The sequence below is a fragment of the Myxocyprinus asiaticus genome, chromosome 6 (genome assembly GCF_019703515.2).
Source record: "Myxocyprinus asiaticus isolate MX2 ecotype Aquarium Trade chromosome 6, UBuf_Myxa_2, whole genome shotgun sequence".
NCBI classification, from domain to species: Eukaryota; Metazoa; Chordata; class Actinopteri; order Cypriniformes; family Catostomidae; genus Myxocyprinus; species Myxocyprinus asiaticus.
This window is the reverse complement of record NC_059349.1, coordinates 22793595-22817617: the sequence shown is the minus strand read 5'-3', so window position 1 is coordinate 22817617 and position 24023 is coordinate 22793595. Positions and strand designations below refer to the sequence as shown.

General features: G+C 38.4%; 1 protein-coding gene across 4 annotated transcripts in view; it reads left to right on the top strand.

Moving 5' to 3' along the window:
* LOC127442398 (dihydropyrimidine dehydrogenase [NADP(+)]-like) overlaps positions 1–24023 on the top strand; it is a 297161-nt gene that overhangs the window by 30205 nt on the left and 242933 nt on the right. For all 4 annotated transcript variants that reach the window (XR_007897477.1, XM_051700403.1, XM_051700404.1 and 1 more), the window contains exons 2-3: positions 8088–8198; positions 14198–14280. Coding sequence is in view for 3 of the 4 variants with exons in the window: in XM_051700403.1 (XP_051556363.1) it covers positions 8088–8198; positions 14198–14280 (194 nt within the window). In the remaining variant the exon portion in view is untranslated. The remainder of the gene's footprint in view (positions 1–8087; positions 8199–14197; positions 14281–24023) is intronic.

The following is a 24023-nucleotide window of genomic DNA, read 5'->3' as shown; positions in this document are numbered from 1 at the left end:
GCTTTCGTGGAGGTGTTATGTTCTCATTACGAGAACATTGCGGTCACGGCTCACTTCCTTCTTCATGAAGCAAGGAGCCAATGCGGCTGCTTCCCAACCCGCTCTGTCCTGGGCTGAAACTCAGGTGGCCAGGTCAGCGAGCACCGTGGGCGATCTGGATGTGGACATGGGAGCGTTTCCGCCGGCTCAGCCCCCGTGGACCTCCCATCCCCCAGCACGCTCGTTCTACCCGAAAGAGCTGTCGAGAGATGCAGGCGGTCCGCCTCAGGGCAGATTTAATGTCTCATTCGTGGCTCGTGACGAGGATGATTTATTGGTCGCAGCATTGGAGGGTGGGCTTCTGCTGTTGGAAGCGGACATATCTTCTGAGCTCCTGCCCACGGGCGGTAGAGCTTGGGATGAGGCGAACACTGATATGGCAGCCATGCTTGCCCGGGCGGCTGCGAACATCGGGCTAAAGTGGAACCCTCCACCTTACCATGAGCGTTCGTGGCTGGATGATTGGTCCCTGGGATTGGAGCGCGACTCACGGCCATGCCCCGCCCCGGTGCCTTTCTTCCTGGAAGTGCACGAGGAGCTAACGAAGTCATAGAAGGCACCTTTTTCTGCCGCACACGCTTCGCGGGCACGTCCATCCTAACTACCCTCGACGGTGGTGTGGCTAAGAGATACGTCGAGCTTCCCCAAGTAGAGCGCGCTGTAGCGGTGCATTTATGCCCGCAGGGTGCAGCCACTTGGAGGGACCGACCAAGGCTCACTTCCAAGGCCTGTAAGTTCTCTTCCTCGTTGGTGACGAAGGCTTACGAGGCTGCGGGTCAGGCCGCTTCCACCCTGCACACCATGGCCATCCCGCAGGTCCACCAGGCCAAGGCGTTGAAAGATTTGTATGAGGGTAGAACCGACCCAGGGCTTATGCAGGAACTGCGTACCGTGACCAACCATGCCCTACGAGTGATGAAGATCACGGCGTGCGCCCTGGGCCGAATGATGTCCACTCTGGTGGTCCAAGAGCGGCACCTGTGGCTTAACCTTGCAGAGATGCGTGACGCCGAAAAGGTTCGCTTTCTCGATGCGACCATCTCTCGCTTTTTGGCGACACTGTCGAGGACTCCGCCCATCAATTCTCGACGGTGAGGAAGCAGACCAAGGCGATCAGACACATCCTGCAACATCTGGACAGACCAGGGACATATGCAACTTCAGTTCGGCTTTCAACACCATCATCCCAGCTATTTTCTGGACTAAATTGCACCAACTCTCTGTTCCCATGTCTATCTGTCTGTGGATCACCAGCTTTCTGACAGACAGGCAGCAGCTAGTGAGACAGGGGTAATTCACTTCCAGCACATGTACTTTCAGCACTGGTGCCCCCCAGGGATGTGTGCTCTCCCCTCTACTCTTCTCTCTGTGTACCAATGACTGCACCGCCAAGGACCCCTCTGTCAAGCTCCTGAAGTTTGCAGATGACACTACTGTCATTGGCCTCATCCAAGATGACGATGAGTCTGTATTCAGAAGGGAGGTTGAACAGCTGGCTCACTGGTGCAGTCAAAACAACCTGGAGCTGAACACACTCAACAGTGGAGATGATAGTGGACTTTAGGAGGAACACCCCAACATTGACCCCGCTCACCATTCTAAACAGCACTGTGGCAGCAGTGGAGTTATACAGGTTCCTGGGCACTACCATCTCACAGAACCTGAAGTGGGAAAAAGGCCCAGCAGAAGTTGTACTTCCTTCACCAGCTGAGGAAGTTCAACCTGCCACAGGTGCTGCTGATACAGTTCTACTCAGCAGTCATTGAGTTTGTCCTCTGCACTTCAGTAACTGTCTAGTTTGGTTCAGCTACGAAATCAGACATCAGAAGACTACAAAGGACAGTTCGGACTGCTGAGAGGATTATTGGTTGCCCCCTGCCCTCCCTTCAAGAACTGTGCACTTCCAGAGTGAGGAAAAGGGCCGAAAAATCACTCTGGACCCCACTCACCCAGCCCACTAACTTTTTGAACAGTTGCCTTCTGGACAGCATTACAGAGCACTGAGCACCAGAACCGTCAGGCACAGGAACAGTTTTTTCCCTCATGAACAATTAAAATTGCCCCATTGAGCAATAATTATGTGCAATACACAGCTTAGTCTATTTATATTTATCCAACATACCCTACCTCTTCTGCCATATATTCCCTTACATCTGTATATAACAGATTTGTATTTGTACATACGTGTGTATACACTGGTGGCCAAAAGTTTGGAATAATGTACAGATTTTGCTCTTATAGAAAGAAATTGTTACTTTTATTCAACAAAGTGGCATTCAACTGATCACAATGTATAGTCAGGACATTAATACGTGAAAAATTACTATTACAATTTCAATTTTTTTCTTAAACTACTTCAAAGAGTTCTCATTAAAAAATCCTCCACGTGCAGCAATGACAGCTTTGCAGATCCCTGGCATTCTAGCTGTCAGTTTGTCCAGATACTGTGACATTTCACCACACGCTTTCTGTAGCACTTGCCATAGATGTGGCTGTCTGTCGGGCACTTCTCACGCACCTTACAGTCTAGCTGATCCCACAAAAGCTCAATGGGGTTAAGATCCATAACACTCTTTTCCAATTATCTGTTGTCAAATGTCTGTGTTTCTTTGCCCACTCTAACCTTTTCTTTTTGTTTTTCTGTTTCAAAAGTGGCTTTTTCTTTGAAATTCTTCCCATAAGGCCTGCACCCATGAGTCTTCTCTTTACTGTTGTACATGAAACTGGTGTTGAGTGGGTAGAATTCAATGAAGCTGTCAGCTGAGGATATGTGAGGCATCTATTTCTCAAACTAGAGACTCTGATGTGCTTATCCTCTTGTTTAGTTGTACATCTGGCCTTCCACCAGTTGTCCTTTGTCTTTGAAGACTGTAGTGTACACCTTTGTATGAAATCTCATTTTTTTGACAATTTCAAGCATTGTATAGCCTTCATTCCTCAAAACAATGATTGACTGACAAGTTTGTAGAGAAAGATGTTTTTTTTTTTTTTTTTGCCATTTTTGATCTAATATTGACCTTAAGACATGCCAGTCTATTGCATACTGTGGCAACTCAAAACAAACACAAAGACAATGTTAAGCTTCATTTAATGAACGAAATAGCTGTCAGCAGTGTTTGATATAATGGCAAGTGATTTACAAGTACCAAATTAGCAATTTAGCATGATTACTCAAGGATAGAGTGTTGGAGTGATGGCTGTTGGAAATGGGGCCTGTCTAGATTTGATCAAAAATGACTTTCAAATAGTGATGGTGCTGTTTTTTACATCAGTAATCTCCTGACATTACTTTGTGATCAGTTGAATGTCACTTTGGTTAAAGTATCAATTTCCTTCTGAAACAGCAAAATCTGTTCATCATTCCAAACCTTTGGCCTCCAGTTTGTGTGTGCGTGTGTGTTTATGTGTGTGTGTGTGTGTGTGTGTGTGTATATATATATATATATATGTCTTATTGTGTATTTCTGTATATACCTATATTTTATATTCACTTTTTATTTTTATTCTATTTTTTTTATTTTTTATTATCTCTGTCTTGTTGTTGTATTGTTTGCGCACTGGAAGCTTCTGTCACCAAGACAAATTCCTTGTATGTGTAAGCATACGTGGCAATAAAGTTTATTTTGATTCTGATTCTGAACATGCCATCGAAATTTGTTTAGGAAATGGCGCATGACTGATTATAAACTGTATTAATTAGACAAACATTTATTCGGATAACACTGCAGGGTTCAAGTGTCATGTCAGGAATTTCTGTCAACGTCGTATTTGTGGGTGAAGGTTTTTCCGACAGTTGCCACAGATATGGCTAATGGGGGAGAATGCCAAAATGGCTTATTTCAATTTGCTCCTGGCCCCCTGTTCTGGCCTTTGTCAGATAGTGTTTCAGCAAAGCGCAATGACTGTGGACATGGTATTCTTTTACACTACGAAGAGCATGAAATTGGTATTAGTGTGATGGTAATGGTTGCTTCTCCCTCCCTTGTTCTCTTCTCCCTCAGTAAACTGCATGTTAATTGTGTTTACCATTAAAAGATCCCACACTGGTTCCTGCCTTCAGCTTCTCTAGTGTGCTGGGTGATTGACTGCCAGGCGTAAAGGTGCCATGCACATTTGAAATGAAAGTTGCTCCTGAATCAGATGATGATGGTCCCCATCATGGCTTTCATTTCACACTTTACACATTCAGTCGGGCTTCCTCTTTATTGACCCGCTGCACTGGAGCTCTAATCAGTGTTGTCACAGACTGCTTTGAAGGACCTGGTGTCGAGCGCACTCTGTAGTTTGTATCAATCTTTTAAAACGCTTTCATGTTTGTGGAACACAACTGCATGATTATCTTTGCTTTGTAGGGGATACCAGGTCTGGTTGTCTCAAGGGGACGTTGTCACAAGGGCTGGTTGTCAGTAACTGTAAGGTTTTGAGTCAAGTTTACACAATCACACAAATGCTGGTATTGTATAGCAGTTTTGCTTGTTGGTTTAAAGCATGTAGTTCGTAAATTAGAATAATTTTTTTTTTTTGTGAACAATAAAACCAAACTTGCTTACTTTCAGGCAAGAGTCAACTATAATGAAGGTAGGTTTGACATGAAAGGTTGAACTTTAGACGAGGGTGTTTTTCAGGTTGTATCAGGTTGAGGAAGGTTGCCACGTGTTGTAATTTTATTCTATTTATTAATAGAGCTGTTTAGCCGTGATGCCAATTTGTAGGCAAACCCTGAAGTCTAATTCGCCATGGGTTCCCTTGGGATTTTCCGATGTTTTTTTTTAACTTCTGTTCTGTAAAATAAGCTCTGTGATAAACATTACTTGACGATACGTGGACGTTTTGTTCTACAACAGAAATTACACTTTCATACTTCAAACGTGAATTTTGAAGCTGCCGTGCATTTAAAAAAAAAAAGTATGTAATTCAATATGGCTTCAAAATTCATATTTGAGGTATGAAAGTGTGTAATTTATGTTGTAGATAGAACAAAACGTCCACGTATCATCAAGTAATATTTACAGCAGACCTAATTTTTCTCATAAGTTCTAAAACCTCATTATAAAAACCTGTAGGAAAATCCAGAGGGAACCCATGGTGAATTCTCTTCTGGGTTTTTGGACTACAGATTAAACATCTCTATTATTATATCTGTTTCCCAAAACAGTGGTTGATATTTTTGTGTGTAACATTAAAAAAAAAAAAAAAAAAATTGTGTTTCATTAATCGTTTTGTGCTTCATAATTTTTGCTGAAAAGGCTACAATAGATTATTTAACGGCAGGCTCCATTGTGGCAATTTACCCCATATAGTGAGCTTTTTGGGGGGGCATGCTGTCACAAAAAGTCAATGTGTGTTCAATATACTGTGTTTGTTTTGCCCAGTTAATAATGATCAGGGTTAGGGGGGGCCTGGGTAGCTCAGCGAGTATTGATGCTGACTACCACCCCTGGAGTCACGAGTTCGAATCCAGGGCGTGCTGAGTGACTCCAGCCAGGTCTCCTAAGCAACCAAATTGGCCCGGTTGCTAGGGAGGGTAGAGTCACATGGGGTAACATCCTCGTGGTCGTGATTAGGGGTTCTCGCTCTCAGTGGGGCGTGTTGTAAGTTGTGCATCGATCGCGGAGAGTAGCATGCACCTTTACGTGCTGTGAGTCTCCACTGTGTCATGCACTGTGAGCCACTTGATAAAATGCGCAGATTGACTGTCTCAGAAGTGGAGGCAACTGAGATTGTCCTCCACCACCTGGATTGAGGTGAGTAACTGCGCCACCACGAGGACCTACTAAGTAGTGGGAATTGGGCGTTCCAAATTGGGAGAAAAGGGGATAAAAGAAATTAAATAAATAATGGTCAGGGTTAGTTAAATTACCAAAAATTAATCCACTACAATTTACTAACTACTTCTCTAAAATTATAATCAGATTACTTACTGGTTAATTCATTGAAAAAGTAATCACATTACTAATTGCTTTACTTTTAAGTTACTTTCTAAAACACTTGTTACAAAAAATGCTTTTGTTTTTCCCCTCAACAAATTCAAAATAATGTCAAAATATTTTCTCCTTGTTCATTGTTGCACAACACTTAGCAATCACAGAAACGCAAATAGACGTACATATGAACATATGAATTCACATTTTAACTGTATTACACATAAATAATAAACATTTTTAAACATTTGTTACCCAAGTAATGTACTTAAAAGTAATAACATTCAATGAAAGTCAGTAACTGTAATCTGATTACAAGAATTTAAAATGTGATGCGTTCAAACTGCCCCAGCAAATGCCAACACTTCAAACATTCTAAAGTTGGCTGTTGTATTTAGAATCTTGAGACATGTAACTGTTGTGTTCACACTGATCCAACAAACACCAACAAACTTGCATGTCATTGTTTGCCTTTGAAGAAGATGATTGACAAGGAAGAGGTTGCAGATGAAGCAAAACATACACAATTTAATATATAAATATTTTGCGCTATTAATATTATTGATTAAACATGTTTAAAATGTAGTGACATTAGGCTATAAATATAGTGACATTAGGCTATAACCAAGTAAACACACCTGTGAAAATTTTTGTATTTGCTGGAACTTATTCATTCTGAAAGTTATGTCCATAAAATGTGTGGAAAGTTGAAATATATAGCACTTAAGCACAAATCTATCAATCTCTGTCCACGTCTTGCCTGTTTGTACATATTCCCTCATGAGTGTGATCCACACAATCTGCGGAACCCCTATAATTTTGTTTCCTTTTATTTACAAGAAAACGGAAAGCTCTAACAGGTTCACTACCAAAATGTTATTAATCTTGATTGACAGCATTTCTTCTGATCTACCAATGAAGTTGCGGCCACGCGTGTTCATTTTCTATGAGTTGACAGGGACACTTACCTCATTGTCATGGCAAGAGTTCGCACTGAAGTCAGATTACTTCAGAGTTTTTGGAGTTTGTTTGAAAATCATACCAGGCTGCTCAAACATTCCAACACTCAACAAATGCTGATTGACCATGTTGAATCGGTGAAAACAGATGCCAACGAACGCCAACGAATGCCAACAAACGTCAACAAACGTCATCAAGGTGAACACATTGATCCGACAAAGCACAACAACTGTTGGATGTTGGTGTATGTTGACGTTTGTTGGGGCAGTGTGATCTGGCATTTACACTACTTTTTTTTGCCTAAAAGTAATTAGATTACAGTAACTAATTACTTTGTAATTCAATTACACCTAACACTGATAATGGTGGCCATGTTCAGTAGTTTGTTTTTGTAGCTAAGACTATAAAATATGTGCCTATACAGAAAATGGCTTAGAGTAAAATGTGTGACAACTGCCCTGGTCTCCCCTATTCTTCATTTATGCTATACAGCTAGTCATATCACCATATTAATTGGTGCAATATGAACTGCTTATTAATTGCAAGCATATGCTTTGCATTTGTCTTTCTCCCAGAGTTTATTAGTTTTTATCAAATGGATTCAGATTCTAAATTCTGATTGGATAAGCCATATTCAAAGCTGTTTTAAAATGGTGATAAATTTGTGACTGCTCATTGTGTATTAATGCGCAAAGTGCTCAATTGTGTGTTAACCATAAACAACCTACATTTAGGGATTGTTCAGACCAAAACGTTCTTGTACTGAAAAAGTAGATGCAACACAACGAATAGATCAGAAGGCAGGTGTCTCGAGATGCATTTTTAAAAGTTGAAGTTTTTAATGTGACACACCATCTAAAACACACAGGGAAATGGTTAAAGATGTCCATCTAATGCATGTTTACTTTATAAAAGCAATTGAAAAACTACAGAAGGACACTAAGGTTTATTTTTAATTGTTCACGTTGTGCTCTGCACCATGCCTAAGAACACCTCCTAACTGTGGTAAAATTACTATAATGCCCCACCTGGCTTGGCTTATTGCTTTAGTTTGCTTAATTTGTATTTTGTTCATTTAATAAAAGTCATGCATCATTCCATAATGTTCTTGCATTGAGTGATCATTTGACCATCTAATGATCTTGATTATGTGTAATTGTGCTTCAGAGTATCCTTTCATTGAACCCGAGGGTGAAGACTTGCGTGGATCTCCATTCCACTGTCTCAAAGAAGAAAGAGAAGAAGCACTGGAAGAGAAACCCAGAGAAGAGCTGCAATGTGAGTCTTCAGCCTCTTGTACTGTAAAAACAACAAAGACAAGATTTTCTCACTGGCTGCCTGAAATAACTCTCACATTTCAAAACCATCACATGCACTGCTTTGAGCCTTACATTAAATATTTAAGAAACAGCCAATGTGAAGAAAAACACTTGTCACGACACACCGCACTTGCATGTATACGTCTTTCCTTGTTTGTGGATTTTTTACCATTGCTGATTGTCACTCTGTGTTACAGTTAAAATGTTGGCTACTTCTCCGTGCCTCAGCATAGTGAAAATTAGAGTTAAAAGAAAAAATAATGATGATCTGTGCAAGACATTAAGGCTGGTTAAACTGCAAAATTTAGAGGTAGAAAAAATAAGCTTAATTCAAAGGAAAAACAAGTTAATCATTGGCAAACAGCCTTTTTTTTTCTTGTTTTGGGCCTAAATCCTCACTATATTTGGTTAGATTTCTCTGAAAGCAAGGCTTAATTTGTTATGTCATTTTGCTTCTCAAGTAAATGTATCTTGTTTTAAGGATGTTTAGATATTTTTTTAACTAGAAAACAAGACAAAATACAAGTTGCAGTGTATCTAAATGTAGTGAAGTCCTTATGCACTGTAGAAAGTGGTAACCTGCAAGGAGTTCTTTTCTACTTGATCTAACTCTTAAAAATTGGTTGTCAGTGTAACCTAATGCAGTAAGGTTGATTCAGTCATATTAAAAACATATTTTGACTTTTGTGAGCAAAATTCCTTCCAGTTTACAGATAATAAAGAGAACTTTGAGATGATAGTTAATGGTGTGGAGATTCAGTGATTATGCTGCTGATCGCTGTGATTATATTACTATGATGAGCAATAATAGGGCAGAAGATAATTCTATAATTAGTTCCAGCCGCCTAGTTTGTCCAATTATTGTAGAGATTCAAATTTTGACTCCTTCTGCCCTTTTGCTTACAATTTGTCAGTGAGTTATTCTTTAGCACTCATCAGAGTACTGCAGCAAAAGCTTAAAGGAGACATAATAAAAATGCATCATAAGCTATTACCACCCCACAATTCCCCAAGTGGATTAAATATTCTAAATTTCCCCTCAATTATTATCATATCCTGTGAGTCCTTTGAGTCAAGGCTCATAAGCATATTTAAATGTTCATTTTAAATGCTCTTTTTCACCATGTGGTGACTGTGTTGATGAAATACCAGATCTTATTTCCAGGGCTTGCATATTAATTAGCTGCTTAAATTATACTACCAATTCCCAGGACTAAGCATTTTGTCTAATTAATAATAATAAAGCCCACAAGATGTTGGATTAGACTAATCCTTTGCAGGGGAAAAATGCTACACATAATTTCAAGTGAAAATGTCAGTGGTTATCCCAGTCCCAACAACGCCTCAGTGTAATTGGAAATGTAATTATGTTTCATTTTACCACACAGATGAGTTTTAATACCACACAAAAGCTCTGAGATTAGTCTTCGGTGACACAGGTTTGACCGAGGTCAAGTATTTTTGCATTTGAAATGAAAATATGAAATTACACTGTGCGCTGCATGCTAACTTTTAAGAAAAGTTGTTGACAAATGCCTCTTATCACATATGTTTATATAATCAAATTACATAATTTATGTAAAAATGGGCAATCAAGTCAAAATTAGATGTGTCATTATTCAGTGAAACTGAAAGCATTTGCTTGGTTTACAGACTATTTCACAGGATTTATCTTATTTTGGAAGAGATTTCTGCAACACAAGGTTGCCAGCTAAAGAGTCCATTGGAGGTTCATAAAAGAGCTATAGAAGAATATGAGATGGCTGTGTGGATTGGTTTCATATTCACCACCCATCTGTGTAATAATAAAATGTAGTAACTCTGTCTCATGCCATAAATTAACTCAGTGTGTGGAAATTGAGTTAGCCTCAAGCTCAATCATGTTGTGATTTTAGTCTCTTGGTGCTTCAACTCTCTATGTGTGGGGGAATTTCCTAGCTGCTCATCCCTTTGAATTTCATTAAGTAGCTTAAGTCAGTTTTCACAATGGCTTCTGCAAAACTGTATTAGCTTACGGAATAAAGAAAACCGCTTAAACAGCTTGAACTTTGCCTCTTTAAATGGGGAGTGGTTGGGGGAATCCTCTTTAATTCCTTTCTGATAATGTCAACCATGACATGTTACAGTGTTAAATGGCACCAATTAATTCTTCCGTTTTAAAGTAGAAACTTGTAAATCTTTAAAAGCAGGATAATCTCTGAACAATATATTAGGTCTTCTCAATGGCATAATCCTCATGTGTGGTTATATTTAAAATATACAGCCTACAGAATTAGCATATTGTTACTCAAAAACCATTTATATGATGTTATAGACATCTCTGTAGGTTAAGGGCTGTTAAATGGATGGTGATGCAGTGTTCAAGTTATACTAAAATACACAGTACAGTAACAGCTACAGGGCTGGGTGATAAAACGATCTCGATATTTATCACGATAAAAAAAAATCCACAATATCGATGATAAGCTTTTGAGTAATTTTCAATATTTAGCCTGTGTTCTATGTCTAGACAATCAGGTGTGTGTCTCTAAAAACGCAAGCAGTTTGTCTTTCTCAGACTGCATGAAGTTGCTAACGTAAAATGCCTTGCTAACGATTAGGCTACGCCAGTCACCGTGGTCTGGATGGAATCAATCTGGAGTTGCACCCTCTCATCGTCTTTAGTGAGCAGTGCGACAAAACAACAGTGCTGTGTACACCAGTCCTGATCTTTCTGCGTTCTGTATTCTTTCTGTGTTCTTGAATATTTTTCTCTAGCACTGAACACGCTTCATTTATGCCCTGTCCCACTCTGCATGCCTTGCCTCTTTTCCCCGCTTGTGAGTAGACATGAGGCGCCGCATAAGTGTACGTGGTTCCAGAGCGCCTCATAAAGTTTTTTTCCTTCTAAATTTATCTTTATTAATCATCATTTTACGAGCCTTTATTAATAATCAAATAGATTTCTGTTCTAAATTTGTGAAATTAATCAGAAGTCATCATTTCTGGCATGGATAACAAGGAAAGCCAATAAAATTACTAGTTTGTACTTTGTAGTCTAGTCTTTCTTACTTAAATGAAAATGGTCCATTCAGACTTTTACATTTTCTACATTTTCTCTCGGGGGATCCCCCTGAACCCCCATACAGTATCATTCCTCAGTCACAAGGGCTTCTATGCCACCATACTTGGGTATCTGAATGTAACGAAATATAAATATAATATGAATGTAAAAATTATATGCTGTCATAATGCTTCAAAACGAACAGATGATCTTTTAACATTCATATCCAACTGCACTCTATAAAATGTTTTAATATTTTGGTAGAAGATCCCTCAGACACCACTGCTTTGGCTGTCTCTGGGCCCCAGTGCAGTTTTGTACAGACTATTTTGAGTGTTTAGGATTGTTTTTTTCTTCTGCCAACTTGGCAATAAAAAAAAAAAAAAAAGTGCAATGTGCAAATGTGAATGTATATCGTGATAAATATCGATATTGAACGATAAGAAAAATAATATTTTTGGCTTTATCGCCCAGCTCTAAGCAGTTATGATGCCAAATGCTGTTCATTTAGCTTATGTTTATATCACTGTGCAGCACACATACTGTAGAAAAGGGGTACTATGGGGCTAGAGAATTATGTATATTTTTTTGAATAGTTTTTATTACTTGCCATATTGGCAGCAATAGTGCTTTGTAAAAAAAATAAAAAAAATAATGGAAGAAAGAAATCTTAAATAGTCTCTTCAAAACTGGACAGGGATGAGGACATTGGGGGCCCAGAGACAGCCAAAGTAGTGGGGTCTCAGAGATCTTTTCTACCAAAAAAATTACAATATTTCATAAAGACTTCATCAGTCGAGGGCACTTGGATATGAATATTAAAAGATAAGATCAACAGTTTGTTTTGAAGCTAAATGACAGCAGTCCAGTCATTGTGTTGAAATATTCAGAATCTATACCTGTTCATGGGACATAGGAGGCCTTTTGACTGATAAAATAATACTGTGGGTTCAGGGGAGAAAATGTATAAAAAGTCTGAATGGACCATTTTTATATTTTCCTTAAAGTGAGAATATACCAACAACAAACAAACAAGTAACATAACAGTGAAGCATTAAATAGCTGTTTGCTTAATTTAAGTATAAATAGGCTTTCCTTGCCACCCATGCCATGATGACATCTGTGATTAATTTTTACAAAATCAGAACAAAAATCTGTTTGTTTATTATGAAAGGCTCGTACATGCTGATTAATAAAGCTAAATCTAGACGGAAAAAACAGGATAGTCTAAAGGCGGCACGTTAACTTGTCCTGACACAAACCTGGCTTAGCTGAACCGTCTGAATCACATATCAGACAGATGAAGATAGTTTCACTTCGCCTCATTTTTGTTGTCTGCACTGTTTTTAAGCAAAAGATGTCAGAATCTATAACGGCTGTTGTTAAAATAACCGCACATGCAACTCGTACGTACAGTAAATTAGGTTTTATGCTGCACCTCATGTCTATAGAGGAGTTAGAGGCAACGCATGCGGAGCGGGAATAAAGCAAACGCGTTCAATGGCAGGGAATAAAGCGTGTAGCACTGGACGTGCTTTATTACCACTCTAGAGAGAAATATTTCACTCTAGCGCTGAGCGCACTTTAAGGCCGAAACATACTAAACGCAAGTACGCAAACGCAGACGCGAGCGCTTGGCCAGCGCATGGCCAGTGCGTGGTCCCGTTGCACATACATTACGTGCACTCTTGCGTTGCTCTGGCGGTTACAAACCACAGACCACAAGTGGGTAATAGATTTTTTAGGCGTGACCACGAAACCGGTTCTGCTGCCTTCGGAGGCTGTATACGGAGACAGGTTGAAAAAAAGGCGCTTTTCAAACTGTTAGGAGACCAAAGCTCCTTAAGAGTTCCATTCATTCAAAACAGCTGTCAGTTAAGCCATTAACTGATTAGGCAGCAAGTCAGCTGCCTACGTTTTCGAATGCAGCCCAGATGTGGTAGAAGTTAGTTTGAATGGACTGGGGACAAAAAGTCGTATATATTTTTCGAAAAATTCAACTCAAACTGCTGCCCGAGTCCACCATGACAGTTGTTGATTGAAAGATGAAAATCCACTCTAGCGCCCCTTGCGGCAATGCTGAGAAAGCAGCGCATAGTTGCATTGGGTTATGAATTGAATGCTGACACATTTCATAGCAAATCGAGCTTGTGTAGCAAGGTGCGTCTGCGTTCACGTACTTGCGTAGAATATGTTAGGGCCTTTATTCTGGCTCCGTGTGCGTATATATGTATGCTTACACAATCATTTAACCAGGTGTCAGATAACTAACACATAGATTCAGAGCTTGGTCTGGATTTAATTGTCCTTCGGTCCGGATCTGGACCGGAGTCTGCCTGTTGAGTACCCCTGCTTTAGAATAACATTATATTACTGTTTAATGTTAGGGACTATATCTTCTAACAGAAAAAAATTATGAAAATTGTCCTTTATATTATGATTTAACTGTTGTTTAAAAGAATTAAGGCAAATGAGGCCATGGTATATTCTGAATATTGTCATGAGTAAAGGGCGCTGTTAAAGGTTAACAGGATAGTTCACCCAAAAAATGTTAATATTGTCAATACAGTATTTACTCAGCCCTGTGTTGTTCCAAATACATATGACTTTCTTTCTTCTGTGGGACACAAAATGAGATGTCTGTCACCATTTACTCTCATTGTATGAAGAATAAAAAATAAATGCATCACCTTTTGTTTTTCAAGGTAGAAAGAAAGTCATACGATTTTGAAACAACATGGTGAGTAAATGATGACAGAATTTTCATATTTGGGTGATCAACCCTTTTATTTTTAACAGCAGCAGTAAACTTACTTGGCATTTTTATCATGTTCCACTAGTCACCTAAATGGCTTTGTTGAAAGTACAATTACTACTCTGTTCCAGCATTGTCTCTGTGTGCTTAAATCCTCCAGACTTGTGTGGATTTGGAGAACAACTTCGATGACATCAAGCACACGACTTTGAGCGAGCGTGGGGCACTTCGGGAAGCGTTGAGGTAAGCACCGTCTCCATGGCAACAGTCACAGTCAACACAAAGAGGAGTTTCTGGTGGGCAGCCGAGGAGCACGCATGCATGTGCGTGCCGCTGCGCGAGGTGAGGACGAGTTGCATCGGAAGTCATGCTTCATTATTAAGGGAACAGATGAGTGTACAGGCCACACTCCGCTCTGTTTTTCTGAGGGATTAATTTGTTGGAGAGGAGCCTCCCTCTGGGCTTTGCCTTGACTCTTCAACACTGCAGGAGATGCTAAGGCTCAGTGCACAGTGAAAAATGTAAATGTTTAATTTGTTAGTTGAAAATGCTTTTGGGAATCCCAAGACAACATCAGAATACTTGATCATGAGGACGGCTGGAGTTTCGGCCTTGGTTGTGTTTGCATACAAAGAATGATCTTTAAAAAAACATTGCAAATGACAAAAAAGACTTGCAAATCAGCTAAACAAGCTCTAAATTGAAGTAAACTAAATACAAGACCTGTTTCACACCGTACATGCAAGCGACACATATTTATATATGCACCCATATTAACAGGTTACAGCATTCACATTGCCCATATGTAGCGCGGTGTGACAGCAGCTGCAAAAAGAGTAAGTGGTGAATTCAGCGCAAAAACCTGCGTCTTACTGACAGACCACCCTCAGTCTAGTTTAAGAAGGTGCAATCAGTGCTTAAATAGCACTGGTTCTTAAGAATTTCAATTAAGTAATTGTCATTCCTTTCTGCTAAATCTCTCGTCCTTTTTATGTAAATTAGGCACATTTTAGATTGTGCTTTATTCACAAAACGGTGTGCCATTTGCCTGGTGCAATAAACTTCGTGCTATTACCACCCACCTGAATTTTATTTAAAAGAGACAGTTGTGTATATTTTCTATCGATCATATCAGCTGATCTGCATAATTCCCAATGCAGAAAGCATGTGGAAATACACAGCGCTTTTACCGGGCATAATTTATTCTTACTATGCGTTTTGAAAATAAGTTTAAAATGCACTATAAACCAATTGTATCTACACAGTCTTTTACAATATAGGTTTTATGAAGCCAACATAAAATAGTGGAGTGAAATACTCACAGATTGTTTAAAAAAAAGATATCTGTCAGGCTTGATGCAAATTTCACATGCAGTGACAGGCACACAGACTTCACTTTATATCAGTAAATCTGACTGAATCCAAACAATTTATGCAATTTACAGTCTACATTTTGGGGGTTGGATTTTGTGTTAATTAAATACCATTTGGCTGTAAATATAATCCTTCTCCTCATGTAAATTAGATCTCATGGTATTCAAATTTGTATTAATTCTCAATGACCCAGTCCTGATAACCATTTGTATAATTTATGTCAGTTATTAAAGCTGCACTACAGCACTTTGGGCTCTCTAGCGACATCTGTGGTTGAAACCTATAATTACAATTGCGAAGAAACATTTTACATGAGTTGTGTTTCGGCACTGCTCTTCTGCTCAGTCATGAATCTATTGGTTTGAGGTTACATGCTTTGCCTGTGATCACTCTGAGATCTTCACCTGCAGAGCTGGAGTCATAATGACATGCTATTTTCATGTTAATAATATGTTATTTGTTTAAACATTTATAACCTACATATTACTTGCTTTGAGGAAGATAAACCACACTCTTACATATCTGAATATGACTATTCATCCACTACACATTAATGTTTGTATTGTACTACACATACCAATTTAAGTGGTGAAACTCCTGATATGGCTGATATGAGTTCAATTGAAGACACTTTTTTTTTATATTACAATCTACAGCCTCAGTGGACAAAGCAAGTGAACTGTAATAGTACAATAGTAGGTATATACACTGCAAACAATAAGACTGTAATATAAAATACAAAATGAGGATTCAGTAATGATGTGGATGAAATATACTTTATTAAACGTTAAAATAATAGGCAGAAACATGCAGTATAACAATTACAATAATAAACAGTTTCTTTAAATGTTTCTTTGGAAGTAAAGTTATAATAGATTGTTACACGATAAACTCATTCACATGGACATTCCTGTGCAATGAAATCGGTACAATTTGAGATGAGTATACATTCATGGTGTAATACCTTGTACCTATAGTAATAATAATAATAATAAAACATTTTATTTGTGGGCACCTTTCAGGACACTCAAGGACACCTTACATGTACATTAAAATACACAAAAAATAATTGCATAACAGTATCTAACATGATAAAGGAAACAAATACACAAAGAACAACAAACGCAATCCTTAAAAATCAGAAATGGCTTCTAGATGCAATTTTAAATTGTCCACTCTGTTTAAACACACTATTTGCTAAAAGGGCAATGGAAAGTGAAAACAACTTGTGCGTTGTTGTGATTAGGGTAAAAGAAAAAAGAAAACAGCAACACACACACACACTTAGGGTATCACGAAATATTATAAAATACTCAGAAGTCATTAATATTAGTAAACATGTTACAGTACCTTCACCGTAAAACGTAGCCTATTAAAAATATTGCGATCGTGCAATTAGTATGATACCTCTATGTAACTGTTAACACTGACAAACACTGAATTCTAAACATACATGAATGTAAGATAATTGAAGTATAAGGTATTATTTAGAGTAACCTATTGTTTTATGCTTGTTTTTATTTTTTTTTTTTATGTAAATATTGGTAATCAAAAAAATAATGCGATCGGTAAACACATGAGTAATGTTCGATTCATTAAAGCTTGGCTAATTATATAAGCTTCAACAACCCTGCAGTTGTTACACAGCAGAAATGCTGTCAGTGTGAAAACACAATTGAGCCTGCTGCAGCAGTTACACTTACATGCAATGCTTACATGCTTATGAATGCGGTTTGCGGTGTGAAACTGCCTGGCCTTCATTGAAAAATATCTAGTTGTGTGTATTTTATGGTAAAACGAAAGTGTTTAAAGTGTTGACTTTTTACATAAAAATAAACATACAGTACTAGCTCTGGCATCTTTACAGATAAGACAGTCAGACCGTTTACTTAGTCTATGTTCTGATCACGTTTGATGTAATGATCTGTTCAAATATATACTGCAATATTACCTCAGACCATTACACATAATGACTTCATTTGAATAATATGTTGTACTTCTGCAGACCATAGAATATGCATGAGCACAGCATTGCATCTGTTGATCATCATAAATAAAATAAAAAAATGCCAATAGTTTGGTTAGAAGAGAGCGAATGGTTTAGTAACTGCTAATAATGCCGGACATGAAAGTCCAAGCTGCGTGCGCTGCTCTGATGCTCTTCACAGGAGGAAACTAGCTTATTTGCCCTGTTTGTTGGGTGCACAGAAAGCCCCATGTCTAGATCCCCAGCGACATGAAACAGCCAGGATATTGACTCCTCATTAGGGACTACACAGAAAACCAAAGTTACTAAGACACTGCTCTTTCGTACCTCAACATAGCACAAATGACTACATTTTGATGACAGATCTTCATGTCAGGGAAATCAAGCACTCGCAGCATGAATCAACTTTGATGTCATAATGAATCTGATAATGAATAGGGAAAAATGTAATATTTTTTTCCATAGATATTTCTTTTTAAATATGAGGTGAGGCAGTAAGTCGTTATATTGAATTGTGTTCGTGTTTATATTTTGATATGGTAAGACATTTCTATTAAAATCTCTAAAAGCTAGCTGACACAGTCCTGACATGTTCAGTTAATGGAGGTAAGTGGATTTTGAATTACAGCTATTTTGTTCTTACTTCTATAAAATTATCATTACATTTTAACTGCTTGTGGTGCTGGTCTCTATAAAACCCATCTTAAACAGAGCTTCAGTTTTGATCACCAGCTTAAAGGAAAGTTCACCCAAAAATTTAAATTTTCTCATTATTTACTCACCCTCATGTCATCCCAGATGTGTATGACTTTCTTTCTTCTGTTGAACACAAACAAAGATTTTTAGAAGAATATCTCAGCACTGTTGGTCCTTACAAGTGAATGGTGACCAGAATTTTGAAGGTCCAAAAATCACATAAAGGCAGCATAAAAGTAAACTATGTGACTCCAGTGGTTAAATCCATATCTTCAGAAGTGATATAATAGGTGTGGGTGAGAAACAGATAAATATTGAAGTCCTTTTTTTACCATAAATCTTCACTTCACTTTCACATTCTTTCACATTTTAAAAGTGAAAGTGGAGATATATGGTAAATATGGACTTAAATATTTGTCATCCACACTCCTGAAGATATGGATTTAACCACTGGAGTCATATAGTTTACTTGTATGTAGCCTTTATGTGATTTTTGGAGCTTCAAAGGTCTGGTCACCATTCACTTGCATTGTGTGGACCTACAGAGCTGAGATATTATTCTAAAAACCTTTGTTTTTGTTCTGCAGAAGAAAGAAAGTCATACGCATGAGGATGAGTAAATGATGAGACAATTTTCATTTTTTGGTGAACTATACCTTTAAACACCTGTTGTGTTTTGGATGCTGGTGTCCCTATCAGACTTTTCAGAGTATTAGTTTATCCAAAAATACAAATTCATTATTCATCATTCACTCACCCTCATGTCGTTCCAAACCTGTATGACTGTTTTCCATAGAATACAAAAGCAGATGTTTAGACAGAATTGTAGGGTTTTACAGACTCATTCAGTTTCATTGTATGGAAAAAATATTCACTGAAAGTGAAGGTGAGTAAAATTACATATTGGGGCGAACTAACTAGTTTTACCAGTTTTATCAGCCAAGTTTTACTTGTGAACAGCATGGCTAGGCTGGTCCATCAGCACCAGCATAAACTAGCCTAGACCAGCATGGAAATTTATAGTGTACTAAGCTGGTCTTTTCAGCAGGGGACTAGAGGCGACACTGCCCTGAACTAATAGTCTACATAGTAAAACATGAGTTGGCTCTATTTGATGCATTCCTGCATTAAAGCGAGGATCTCAAAGCTGACAGCTGCCTTTAATGTCCGTTGTCAAACCGTTTTCACAGATGTCAGATGACTGAAGTCAAGTAACGTGTTGCATTGTTAAAATTATTAGATCTAATGAGGAATAACTCCTCTTATCATTCTCAGCTTCACCACACCCCTGACAGAAGCCCCTTTTCTCTTCCTGTCTTTTCTGTGACACAGAAGCTAAAGTATATAAAGATGAATTGATCATTAAAACTGTTCTCTCATCCCAGCTGTCCCAGCACCTAGTCTAAGAGAAGGCCCCTTTGATTCAGAGCCAGGCTTAATTGGTCGTATCTAAAATGGTTTAAGTAATTAAGATGACAGAGCTGGTGTGCGAGAGGACAGTCCCCTCGTGTACTCTCTGTGAGGTCGGGCACCTCTCTGGGGTCCTCATTATGACTCGGTCCCCACAAGTTACATGTCTTTACAAGTGAGGATTTTGATGGGTATCTCTTCAAGTTGACCTCCCACACACACATGATAAATTCATCATCTCCACAGAAGTGCGTTTGCAATTAAGTTGGTAGTGGTGGGAGGCGTGAGGTGATTTGACAGCATTTGCTAATGCCCACGTTGGTTTTGAAATGAGCTAACATTGTTTTTTGTTTTGTCGCACTGAGTAATCTTTTTGCTGTGTATTATTGCAGTGGTACCACAGTTTTAGGCTGCTTTTATTTCATCTGTAAAATTTTGTAGGATGGATGTACAAGTGAAAGAGAGTGTAGACTGAAGTCTCACAGGAGGACAGTTTCACAGGATGTGTTTTAACCTCTGTTTCTGTAATAAGAGGGAAAAGGAGTGTAGGTCAGGCTTATATGAAGGCTGAGGGAGTTGAAAGGAATGTTTTGTTTGAATGCTGCTATATGGAGCTATATGGATTCATTTGTCCACCCTATAAGGATGACCTTCTATAGCTCTGTCAGTCTCCTAAGAGAGTCTGAAATAAGTATAATCCCTTGTTACTTGACTATTGCTCGGTTTCAAAACCTAGTGAGCTGCCTATAGAGGCAGCATTTTAAAGCATTTAAAAGGCTCTTGACACAAAGGCTGTTCCAGAAGTTTGGCAAAAAAATTATAAAGGGAATCATCACATGTATGTTTCAAAAGGCAATCCTAGAATGGTGGATTAGGCAGGAGAAATGTTGATTTACAAATATAATTAGACATTTAACATAGAAAAGTATTGATAAAAAAAGTGTAAATAAAAATGGTTTATTTTCAATATAGTTTTACCCAATATTTGTGTGGCTGTGTACTTAAACATAGGCTACCACACTGTTAACATAGCAACATGTCAGACTCTGTTAAAATCAATTGCAAGTCGAAAATCAATAAAAAACTTATGTGTAATTTAAAGATTTTGTTTAATTTTGCTCAACATTTGTGTGCTATGTATTTTACATTAACATGCTTTTAGCTTAGCAACATGCTAATGTCAAACTCTATTAAAAGTGGAGTATGGATAAAAATAAAACTTAAAAGTCCCACTTTATACTGGCGGCCAAATGTTTGGAATAATGTACAGATTTTGCTGTTTCTGAGGGAAATTGGTACTTTAATTCACCAAAGTGACATTCAACTGATCACAAAGTATAGTTAGGACATTACTGATGTAAAAAACAGCACCATCACTATATGAAAAAATTCATTTTTGATCAAATCTAGACAGACCCCATTTCCAGCAGCCATCACTCCAACACCTTATCCTTGAGTAATCATGCTAAATTGCTAATTGCTAAATTGCTTCCTCTAGAAATTCATCAGTCAATCATTGTTTTGAGGAATGAAGGCTATACAATGCTTGAAATTGCCAAACAACTGAAGATTTCATACAAAGGTGAACACTACAGTCTTCAAAGACAAAGGACAACTGGCTCTAACAAGGACAGAAAGAGATGTGGAAGGCCAGATGTACAACTAAACAAGAGGATAAGTACATCAGAGTCTCTAGTTTGAGAAATAGACGCCTCCCATGACCTCAGCTGACAGCTTCATTGAATTCCACTCGCTCAACACCAGTTTCATGTATAATTGTAGAGAAATGACTCAGGGGTGCAGGCCATATGGGAAGAATTGCAAAGAAAAAGCCACTTTTGAAACAGAAAAACAAGGTTAGAGTGGGCAAAGAAACACACACATTGGACAACAGATAATTGGAAAAGAGTGTTATGGATCTTAACCCCATTGAGCTTTTTTGGGATCAGCTAGACTGTAAGGTGCGTGAGAAGTGCCCGACAAGACAGCCACATCTATGGCAAGTGCTACAGGAAGCGCGGGGTAAAATGTCACCTGAGTATCTGGACAAACTGACAGCTAGAATACCAAGGATCTGCAAAACTGTCATTGCTGCATGTGGAGGATTTTTTGATGAGAACACTTTGAAGTAGTTTAAGAAGTTCTGAACATTTTTTTTTTCAAATTGTAATAGTCATTTTTCATGTTATTAATGTCCTGACTATACATTGTGATCAGTTGAATGCCACTTTGGTGAATAAAAGTACCAATTTCTTTTCATAAGAGAAAAATCTGTATATTATTCCAAACTTTTAGCCACCAGTGTATATCTGCTCTTTAACTACTGCGTACTTACATTAAATTACATACAATGTATTTATTGTGTAACTACATGTTGTTCTGCAAAACTCTCACAAGATTCACATTTGCTGCTACTGAGGTTGAGGTATGGGTAGGTTTAGTAGTAGGGTCAGGGTTTAGATTATAGGATTTAGGGTAAGGGTTGGGGTAGGGTTAGGTTTCGGGTAACGGGTAAGTTTAACTGTCTAACTATAGATGTAATTAATTGCAGGCACTTTAAATGTAAGTACAATGCAACTACAAGTATATACATAATAAGTACATTGTATTAAATTAATAAGTACGTAGTAGTTAAAGACACCTAATATTGGGGGCCTGGATAGCTCAGCGAGTAACGACGCTGACTACCACCCCTGGAGTCACGAGTTCGACTCCAGGGCGTGCTGAGTGACTCCAGCCAGGTCTCCTGAGCAACCAAATTAGCCCGGTTGCTAGGGAGGGTAGAGTCACATGGGGTAACCTCCTCATAGTCGCTATAATATGGTTCTCGCTCTCGGTGGGGCGCGTGGTGTGTTGTGCGCGGATGCCACAGAGAATAGCGTGAAGCCTCTACACGCACTATGTCTACACGGTAATGCGCTCAATAAGCCACGTGATAAGATGCGTGGATTGACGGTCTCAGACTCGGAGGCAACTGAGATTCTTCCTTCAACACCCGGATTGAGGCGAGCCACTAGGCCACCATGAGGACTTAGAGTGCATTGGGAATTGGGCATTCCAAATAAAAAAAATAAAAAAAAGACACCTAATATAAAGAGGGTCTGCTAGACAAAGTGTAACGGAAAAACTGTTTGTACTTTGACACAGCGTCTTAAAAACGCTTGTGGCGTAAAATGCTGAAAAAACAGCAAAGACGTCCATGTAGTACATATGTTTACATAGATCAACAGCTGAAAGTTAGTGCAAACGAACACAAGAAGGTCCTGTGTAAACAGCCCTTTAGAAGGCAGCTGCCTATGTAGGCAGTAGGCAGTGATGAAGCTCACTAGGTTTTGTAACAGAGCTCATGTATTTTGTAAACTCCTACGAGTTGTGTCAACAGATATTCTGCAGACAACTCTACTTTATCAGGATCATTAGGATTATTGATGGGATTCTCAGTTTAAGATCATTAACAGCGAGCGATTTCCAGCCACACTGCACTCCACATGAGCTAAGTAGTAGAACATATATTTCCTCAACATCAGTCAGATTTGACCTCTGTCAAATAAAATGAGCATACAGCGCTTTGACACTGGAGCAACATGGGGTATTACTGCTAACACAGTGCTTGAGTAGAATGCATATTCCAGAGGTCATGTTTAGTCTGACCTCCCATTGTGGCTCATTTACTGGCATGTGCTAAGACCAGGTAACACGTGCAAATAAATTACTGAACAAGGTACTGAATTTAAAAGTGTAGAGGTCAGAGCTTAGCATTGCTATTATGTTCATAAAAACATGACATTGCACTACACGTGCAGAACAGCACTGTGGCCAATGTTAAGGAGGTGCATACATGCACAAATAATTTATTCATTTACATCAGTTGAAAGCAAAAAGACAGTGAGTCTTATTCACTAAACTGTGCATGAGCTGGATAGATTTTCAAATTGTATTTGTTAACATTAGTAAATGTCATGAACTATCAACGAACAATATGTTTAAACAGCATTTTTTTCTCTTGGTTAATCTTAATGTATAAAAACACAATACATTATTATTAGTGTTCATTTTTAGTTTATGTTAGTTCATAATGCATTAACAAATGTTAACATATATTTTTACATTTTACAAATGGATTAGTACTGTATATATAGTGAATATTAGGGCTGTTTTTTTGTATTATTTATTATCAGGGACAAAATGTTTTTCATTTCAGTTCGTTCTGATCAAAACTGTATTTTTTCGTTCTGTTTCCGACGTTCCGCAGCCTCCTTTCCAAATGGTAACCGGTTAGAATGAAATAAAAGAATGGTTAATAACGTTCTTTGTAAAATGACAGTAATCTGTGCCAAGGGTGGGTGATAGATTAGTGTTGCCAGATCTCACAAGAGAAACAAGCAACCTTGTCTGGAAAAACAAGCTCAAAATAATGGAAAATTGAAGCATTTTTTTCCCCCATGTGAGGGAATTATCTGCATAGAAATCATAGCCTACAGAAGCCTAGATAAAATAACATATTTTCAATAAATGTATT